The sequence below is a fragment of the Labeo rohita genome, unplaced genomic scaffold (assembly GCF_022985175.1).
Source record: "Labeo rohita strain BAU-BD-2019 unplaced genomic scaffold, IGBB_LRoh.1.0 scaffold_941, whole genome shotgun sequence".
Classification (NCBI taxonomy): domain Eukaryota; kingdom Metazoa; phylum Chordata; class Actinopteri; order Cypriniformes; family Cyprinidae; genus Labeo; species Labeo rohita.
Genome location: NW_026129900.1, coordinates 21,814 through 31,559, shown reverse-complemented (window position 1 = coordinate 31,559; position 9,746 = coordinate 21,814). Strand labels below are relative to the sequence as shown.

The 9,746-nt window shown below is 39.2% G+C and overlaps 1 protein-coding gene across 1 annotated transcript; it reads right to left on the bottom strand.

Annotated features, from left to right (window-relative positions):
* Positions 1–4,597: 4,597 nt before the first annotated feature.
* Positions 4,598–9,541, bottom strand: LOC127162469 (uncharacterized). The gene is made up of 2 exons (XM_051105251.1): positions 7,677–9,541; positions 4,598–5,940 (listed from the first exon to the last, which is right to left on the bottom strand). Exons 1-2 carry the CDS (start codon positions 7,744–7,746, stop codon positions 4,598–4,600), a joined length of 1,413 nt encoding a protein of 470 aa, XP_050961208.1. The 5' UTR covers positions 7,747–9,541.
* Between the last annotated feature and the right edge of the window lie 205 nt (positions 9,542–9,746).

The following is a 9,746-nucleotide window of genomic DNA, read 5'->3' as shown; positions in this document are numbered from 1 at the left end:
ACCTCAAACCATTACTGGTTGCCAGGGACACGTTCTCGGCTCCTCAGTGTAAAATCTGATGAGTGGATGCACCTCTCGATACCCGGGTGCACGCATTGTGCAAAATTCACTAGCCAATTTTCATTGGTATTTTCGCTTAAACAGTGAGGATTCGGGCTCTCAAGTAAACCCCCTGTGTCAACACAATATAACCTCTCCATTCCAACCATCAGGGAATGAGGGTTACTTAAGTAACCAAGATTTTCCCTGAGAAGGGAATGAGACACTGCGTCCTCTAGTGGTCACTATGGGAAACGCTGTGTGTGTGTCCGGTGTCTAAAGCATACATCTAAACACGACAATAACATTCCCCGGTGAATGCCTGTGATGTCATTACTGGCGTGACCACAGTATAAAAGGGCACTGGGAGAACATGTCATCTGCTTTTTCGTCTGAAGCTCGTGTCTTAAGCATGGCGAGTCTTCTACATGATGCAATGTCTCGTTCCCTTCTCATTGAACTTTGAACCTTCTGAGGGAACTTTGAACTGCGTCCTCGTTGGGTAATGGTATACCCATGCTGCCATGCTGAGGCGAGTGCATGCCAAGGTGAGCACTAAGTAACAACTCTTGGTCAGAGGCCTGAGCTGCATACCCCAAAGAGCTTGAGGAAGCCTGAACCCAGGGCAGAGTTCAAAGGCTTGGAATCAGAAACATAGAGATTCCTTTAAGGGGATATGGCCAAGCGTCTACGTAACTGAGATGTTCCCTTTCTGTCATTTTCTTTCTTTTATTTGTAGCTTATTCTGTTGTATTAATCTATGCTTGTAATTTGTGTATTTGTTCTTATATTTACTGGCTGTTCACTTTAAACATGTTTAAACTTTCTTAGTTAATCGAGTACTATTTGTTGTGGTAGTAAAGTACTTGGCTTTAAATGGAAAGCAAGATAAATAGAAATATTTTAATATTCTGAAAAACGATCTGATCCGTGGTTCAAAAACTGTAATGTGATCCGAACCGTGAGATTTGTGATCTGTTGAACCACTAATAATAACACATATTGAATCAAACGTTTAACTTTTTAAAAATAAATAAATATATAAACATCTGTGCGTACCCTCAGATGAAGTCCTGCAGGTGCCCCTGCTGTGCTTTGGAACAGTAAAGATTTGAGTGTGTTCTTCTTTTTTTTTTTTTTTTACAGGCTACATTAGTCTTTTTCTTCTGCAATGCACTTTGGCTGGTGACAACTTTCTTCCTTCAGGCAATTGGTGAGACAGTCTCCATAAAGATCCCAAAAGTCTATCCCAATGGGACTCTTGCCACAACAGAAGTGTTTTTCATAGATCCGATTGCACTGATGTTTCTAATGGGCTTCGCATTATTGCTCTTAATTCAGTTTGTTGCAATGCTTTACCACAGGTAATTAAATCATGATTACTGATAAAGAGACAGATAAATGAATGATAAAAAGACAGATAAAGTAATGTACTATGTTCTTTTTGTTTCAGAATCTACACAGTAATCCATTTTGTGGCATATTCTGACACAGAAATGAAATCTTATAGAAAGAAGTCACAACAGGTGAGCCAATGGGTCACACACAAAATTATACCATTTAAATATTGTTTTTTTTTTAATTAACCATGTCCACGTTTTAATAGGTTGAACAGACCCTGCACTCAAACCATCAACAGGAGACACAGCCAGACAGCCACCACCAAACAATCCCCTGAACTGCTAGTAGCCTATAAACTAACGTTTTGTTTTTAATTCTTAATGTTTATAAATCCTGTGCATAGTAATATATTGCAAACAGAATGTTCTGAATATTTATTTGGTACGTAAACCTGATTGTTTTGTTGTAGTGTAAGACATGCCTGCCAATGAATGATTTTTATTTAATTAATTACATGATATGCCAATTAATAATTAAGGTAATCACAATCACGATTCATGACACATAGTACTGAATATTTGCATTGACCAATATAGATATTACAAGAAATGGCGAATGAAGTAAATTGTGTATTGTTTGTTAGTCAATACATTACTTCTTTCCATTCCAAATACCACTTTATTGCTTTCTCTCATTCTCGTTAAAAATTTTCATTCTATCTTTGTACACATTTACTGTAGAATGTATTTAAATATATTAAGGAAAATATGCATAATATTGTCCTGTTGCAAGAATGGCTTTTCTTTTTATATAACACTTGTATTGCATTTGCTTTATTAAAAAAGTGGTTTATTAAGAAAGACACCACACACTTGTATTGTATGTGCTTTATTAAAAAAGTGGTTTATTAAGAAAGACACCGCGCTTGTTTTAAAGCATTTATTAAGAAAATGTTTATAGCATGTATTAGCAAGAGCATAGCTAGAGAACAAATATGTATTAGTAAGAGCTTTCCCAGCAAACATGCCCATTTGGGGCCATGTGGGCCCACTGCGGGCAAAAAATCTAGCGTGCGGGCAGCCCACTGTGGGCCCCGATACCGGCATGAAATGCAGGGCACATTTGGGCCCCACACTATGGGGCCCATGTGAGACAGTGTGGGACCCCATGTGGGTTGAGTGTGGGTTGCCATACACAAAGCAGAGTGGGCCCATAAACATGCCCACAGTATCTACACTGTGGGCTGGGTGTGGGCACAGTGGGGCAAGTTTGGGCATACTGTAGGGCCAAAAGTATGCCTTGTGAGCATGCTCTGTGGGTCCTAAACATATAACAAAGTTAATTTGGGTTCCTAAGTAGTGTAGTGGCCGAAAGTATGTATCTAGGGCCTCACTAGACCCCACAGTAGACCCCACAGTATGCCCACACTTTTGAGAAAAATGTTGGCATAAACCTGTAAATGGCCATTAATGGCCTTAACAAATAACAAAATTAGTTTGCATTTACTTTGTACCTGCAGAATGCCACAATATTACTATTAACGCATACTGTCAATTACACATTGAAAGTAAATGTAATAAATTTAGAGTCATTAATTTGGAATACTTTCATTTATTCACAGCAACGTAAAAAAAAGTTTAGGGTCAGTAAGATTTGTCTTTGAAAGAACTCTACATTTATTTGATCAGAAATACAGATAAATTATGAAATATTACAATTAAAAGTAACTGTTTTCTGTTTTATGATATTTCAGTGTTCCTATGTAAAGCTGAATTTTCAGCAGCCATTACTCCAGTCTTCAGTGTATTAAAGTATGCTAATTTGGTGCTTAAGAAACATTTCTTATCATCAGTGGTCTTGAAAACAGTTGTGCTGCTTCATATTTTTTGAGGAAACTACGATACGATGATCCTATGTCTTCAGGATTCTTTGAACAATGCTTTTAAAAGAGCAGCATTTATTTGAAATAGGATTTTCAAATAAATGCTGTTCAGTCAATTCAATGCATCCTTGCTGAATAAAAATAATTTCTTTAAAAAAAATTACTGACCCCAAACTATTGAACAGTAGAATACATGACATTTTTTAGAACAGAAAAATGATCAATTATAACTACATCAGAACGTTAAGTAGATTATAAATCAGTCCCCTGAGGGCCAACAGTACAGCTCTGCCTGATCGCTGATCATCTGGTTCTTCCGCTATTTTCTCCATCCCAAGTCTCTTATATTGCGGAGGCATTTCAATAGATGTTTCCATTTCAGATACTGTGGCCTGGCTGCTTTTTGTTCCATCATCTAAGTGAGAAAGAAAACAACAATTAAAATGTAAATATATCCCTGGTGAAAAAAACAGCATATGCTGGTAGGTATGTTTTGATGTTAGGATGCTGGTTAGGTATGTTTTGATGCTGGTTTAAGCTGGTCCTTTGCTGGTTCATGCTGGTCCTTGACCAGCAACATAACCAGCATAAACCAGCAAAGGACCAGCTTAAACCAGCTAAGGACCAGCTTAAACCAGCATCAAAACATACCTAACCAGCATCCCAGCATCAAAACATACCTACCAGCATATGCTTTTTTTTTTTCACCAGGGATATTTAAAAAACTTAAACAAAACTACCAAGTGCAAAGTTTACTCTTGTGTTTCTCTGACTGTTTTAGAGCATTTCTACCTGCCAGGGCACCAAAAATCTTTTGTGGAACTTTTATTAATGTTAAAAACAAAGGTATGAGAAACTGCACAGAAGGACTTACTTCAAATATTGACGATAATAACAAAAATAAAGTAACAAGAGCTTAAAGTGTTTAAAAAAAAACTGGTAAACTGAGACTGAGATAGACATGACTCTCTTCAATGATTATGCTTTGCACTATTTATTTAAAAGTACTATGTCAAATAAAGTGTTTTCTTCTAAACAATAACAAGTGCTTCAAGTGCTTAAATAACAAGTGCTCAAAGTGCTAAAGAACTGAACTGCTAAACTGAAGAACTGCTAAACTGCCATTATCACTTATTTTTTCTTTTTTTCAGGGTTGTAAGCAAAGTCCTGCAAACTCTTTCTTTTTAAGACATTTGGACCAGAAGATGGAGCTGGTACAGTGGAGGAGGCTGAGGGTCTGGCTGGTCTAGAGGAGGAGGATGAGGCTTTGGCTGGTCCAGATGATGAGGATGAGGCTTTGGCTGGTCCAGAGGGAGGGAGAAAGAGTTTGGCTAGTCAAGAAGAGGTTTTGTCTGGTCCAGAGGATGAGGATGAGGTTTTGTCTGGTCCAGAGGATGAAGATGAGGCTTTGGCTGGTCCAGAGGATGAAGATGAGGCTTTGGCTGGTCCAGAGGGAGGGAGAAAGAGTTTGGCTGGTCCATAGGAGATTGAAAATGGTCTGAATGGTCCAGAGGAGGAGGCTGAGGGTCTGGCTGGTCCAGAGGAGGTTGAAAAGGGTCTGGATGGTCCAGAGAAGGTTGGTGAGGGTCTGGATGGTCCAGTGGAGGTTGGTGAGGGTCTGGCTGGTCCAGTGGAGGTTGGTGAGGGTCTGGATGGTCCAGAGGAGGTTGGTGAGGGTCTGGATGGTCCAGAGGAGGTTGGTGAGGGTCTGGATGGTCCAGAGGAGGTTGGTGAGGGTCTGGATGGTCCAGTGGAGGAGGATGAGTGTTTGGCTTGTCTAGAGGAGGCTTTGGCTGATCCAGCGATATTCTTTTTCTGCAGATGTTTTTGATATGTTTGATACGATGACAGGCAAGACCACCTTAATGGCTGGTCTATTGTCATTGTCGATGCTGTCCACTCCCTTGCTTTAATCGTGGATTTTACAATTGCAAGGCTCTCATAAGTTTCCACATTCATGGAGCATCTGTCTGCTTCAAGAATATCATCCATGAGATTAAATGATCCCTCAACCAGGGGGCCTGTGAAAATGTTAAGTAGTGTTTTGACCAGCTGACCCAGAATGGGAAATCTCACACCTCTCTCTGGATTTTTCATGGATACAACTCTGCTCCACCAATCTACATCAACTCGGCCTTCCTCTTCAATGTAGTTCTGGGCACACGTTACCAGGTCCACCTCTATTTGGTACGCCCGTATCTCTTCCTCTAGTTGACCAATCTCTTCTGGTGCGACCACATTAGGCAAGGCCTCTCCTAATGTGATAAAAGCCCCACAGATGGAGTCATCTTGAATCAGAGAGGGAGTGAGTGCAGAAAGTGAGGTGATTATCTTGTTGTCCAGAGGAAGGTTTTTGAGAAGGAACTCTGATGACTTCATGTATCCTTCTCTGAGAGAGTTGTAAATGTTTCTCACCCATATCTTCCTCTCCACACAGGCCTTGTTTAGTGCAGAGTAGCAGTATCTTCCAACAGACAACCTTTTGTCTGATAGTTGCAAATCTTTACTCCGGACATCAACCTTGATGATATCCTTTGCACTCAGTGGGATGGCTTCCGGCTTCATAAATTTGCTGAGGAGCTCTCGAACTAGGGCCACCATTTCCACGTGCAGCAAGTGCGCCATTGGTTTTTCATGTCGCATTTTTTTCAAAAATCCCTGAAATGTTGAAAGTATGCCTGCAAACAAAAAAAAAAAAAAGTTATTTTGATTTGACATTTTCACATGCGTAAAAAAACACAACAAGAAAACACAATTAAAGACAAGTTGCATACAGTTTAAATAAATAGCAGTGCGTTTTAAAAAAGTGAATAAAGTATAAATACTTTTAATAACTTTTATTTCCATATATCAGATGCAATGGAAAAATTACTCCAAATAAAATTAACGAATTTGACCAGGTCTGCCGTTTTTTTTTTTACTGGAAGCAAAGGAAACGGAATATTAATCTGTTCCCCAAAAAAAAAAAAAAAAAAAAAAAAAAAAAAATTGCAGTGTTGAGATTTTTCAAACACTTGACATAAACTTAAGACATTTTTCAAGATTTAACTTAACTTTAAATTACTGAAGTAACATTTTGCATTTGCATAATCATTGTTTTTGTCAGATATTAATCAGATCATAATCAGATGTTATCATCAGTTAAATCTTTAAAATGTTTTAAGTGTATGTCAATGTTTGTGGCTGAATCTTTCCATTACATTTAAAATATGGAAATAACATACTGATTAAAAATAATTTCACTTTATTCACTTTTTTTAACAATAAACTGCTATTTATTTGAACACTTCTATATAACTCTGCATAACTTCTAAAGCTGGTTATGATTGCTGTAGTAGAGACCAGGGCTGCGTTCTCCGATAACGTTGTCTCTTAGCGCGCTATGAAGACTCAAAAGGTACACCTTAACTACAGGTATACATTTCCTACGTGTGTTCTCCGAACTATACCTTAGGATGTTGCTTAAGGTAAACCTTCTTAAGTTCGACCTTAGCAGGTGCTGTCCATGGTGGAGGTGCTGAATAGGTTGATATCGATGCCTCGATGATTGATTGTGCGCTCTTTCCTTCACAGCGGTATAGGTAAAGTATTGAGAAACAATGTTCTTTATAAAGAAGCATTTTAGAAATAGTACAAACTGCATTTATCGGGGCTCATTGAAATATGTACATGCAGAAATAAATATGAGTATGTGTTTATAATTTAGCAAGTGTGCAATCCCAAACCCTCACGGCCATAAGTGTGTTAATGTTCTTCACAACGTATGCTGATTATCCACCAGCCGTATCACATTATTGGCGGTAAATCGCTCATTTGTGTAATTGGATGATTTCCTCAATCAAAGCGCAAACATGAGAGACATACCGACATTTACTATGTCGGGAAAAAAAAGTCAGCAAAAAGAGATTGCCCAGCTTCACTGCTTCCGAAATGTCTATACTGCTGGATGAGATGGAACACAACAAAGGTGTTTTATTCGCTAGTTTCCGCACAACGGTCTCCAACAAAAAAAACAAGAAATCTGGGAAAGCATAGCCATGAAATTGGCAGCGTCTGGTTCCTGCCCATTGAGACAAGGTTTCCGGTCAAGGTTGGCTTGTGTTCCCATTCGGGATGTTGTGGCTTGTTCTTGTTGAAGAATTTCTACTCTGGTCTTTTCCTCAACTGTTAGTGCATATCTCGTCAGCACTTCGTTAAGAAGCCTTCTGTATCACACAAACACACACACACACACACACACACACACACACACACACCACTGTGGCCATTTTCATTGCTTATTCCTACATAAAACCTAACAACACTCTAAACTAGCACATCACTCTACATGCAATATAATACAATAAAAATGGTTAACTGCAGAGACAGCACATTAAAAAATACTTAATTTATACTACAAAATGATTAGCATTACCTGTATTTGTGTTCTTCATTTGGATCCAGCACATAGTAATAATGCACCACCAGTACATCCATGAGTTCATTCAGCCTGGTGCACACCTCCAGCATCTGAAGAAATCTGTTGCTAATTGGTCAAGCTCTTGGAAGGAAGATGGAGCAGACTCTGAAACTCTGAGAAAATCTCCTTCTTTTTTGGTGACTTCTCAATATCATAATAGACATCGGAGCAGAAATTTTCCACTTCTGTGCTGAACGGACTCATGAGGGCCTGGGCAGCATTGGAAACCATGTGCACGGTGTCTCCAGATACGTCAAGGAGGTATGGGTTCTCCTTCCTTGCTTGAGTTTCAAGGCCAGACTTTTTTCCTCTCATGACTGCACAGTTGTCAAGGAGGATGCTGGTAACTTGTCTCCACTCAAGACCATAAGTCTGCATGACATCTTTAAGTTCCAGCATAAGGTTTGGGGCATTTGCAATGTTGACTTTTCTGCTTGCCCGATGTTGTGTTATTACTCTGTTGCTTTCATTATCAAAAAAGCGAACAAGCACATTGAGTATTTTATCCATATTCAAGGTTGTTGCTTCATCAACATTGAGTGAGAACATGCATTTTTTTAGCTTCTCAGACAAACATTTTTTGAACTGTAATGCAATTCCATGAGTGTTCATGTAACTCTCATGTTGATTTGAAACCGACAGGCTAGTTAACGCTTTTTTGTCTTCTGCCAGTTTTTTACACAGTTTCAAAAATAATAGTGTCTTTACTGAAGATGTTTCACAAGTAACAAAAGTAACAAGAAGCAGAGCTTCCAATCAAAAACAAACAGGAAAAAACAAAGAGACACAATGGTCAAAAAACAATGAGCTAATCTTGTTAAACAGTACTCACAGAAACACTGAGGCAACAGAGCTCAAGACTGAACACCACAGCAAGTGAGAAGCAGACTTAAGTAGGGCTAGAAACAGGTGGTGAAAATGAGGCTAATGACTGGGTGATTTTAAGACAGTTCCAAGTGATGATGCCCTCTTTTGGCTCAGAGGATGAGTCACTAGCCGACCACTAGGAATGTGCAGACCAGGGCGCCGCCTGCTGGTGGGGAGACCAACAGCTGTCTGCTGACGAAGCCTTACACCCGGGCTCTCTGAGTTTCTTGCACCAACTGCCAAAAGGCTCGCCATCTCTACTTTCTTCAATCCACGCCCAGCGCCATTTATTTTTGAGTCCTTTATCTATTGCTAGGACATTATCCCCAGGCTTCATAAACTTGCGCTCCATTTTTTTTTCTCCGACAACACTAACGTGACATTGACGTATGGGTGTCAATCATACTGTGTTGCAAGGACCCACCCTTCTCTGCTTCTGATAGGCTTGTAACGTTAGTTAAAGCTGCGTTCCTCTCATATGATTGGTAGGTGAAATAAATTGGCTCGAAAATATTAAACCGCATGCGCAGGCTCTAAAATTTATTTATTTTTTTCTCTCACGGCCGCACGCCCGAGATCCGGCACGGTGCCGGAATACTTTAAGCCCTGACAATGAAAGTCAGTGGCATCCAATGTTGTTTTCATTGTACGGACAAAAACATTTGAAATGTTCTTCTAAATCTCTCCTTTTTGCATTCTACAATAAAAAAATGTAACAGGTTTGAAACAACAAGAGAGTGAATAAATGATGACAACTTCTATTTTTGTGGAAGAAGGGGCAGTTTAAGAAATTACTAATGACTTTTACGACGCATGAATATGCAGCTTTAAGATACTGAAAAAAGCACAAATGTCAGGGCATGTCAAAACTTCTCCAGGGCCCCAAAACACCCTCAGGCCCCAGAGGGTTAAATAAAGTTAAATGTACACTGACCAAAATTATAAATGCAACACTTTTGTTTTTGCCCCCATTTTTCATGAGCTGAACTCAAAGATCTAAGACTTTTTCTATGTACACAAAAGGCCTATTTCTCTCAAATAATGTTCATAAATCTGTTTAAATCTGTGTTAGTGAGCACTTCACCTTTGCCGAGATAATCCATCCACCTCACAGGTGGCATATCAAGATGCTGATTAGACAGCATGATTATTGTACAG

Bases quoted from the DNA above. Each gene is read 5' to 3' on its own strand.
- LOC127162469 (XM_051105251.1), bottom strand. From the start codon at position 7,746: ATGAACTCATGGATGTACTGGTGGTGCATTATTACTATGTGCTGGATC. The intron at 5,941-7,676 runs GTAATGCTAATC...TTTTGTTTGCAG, and splicing joins AATGAAGAACACAAATACAG to GCATACTTTCAACATTTCAG.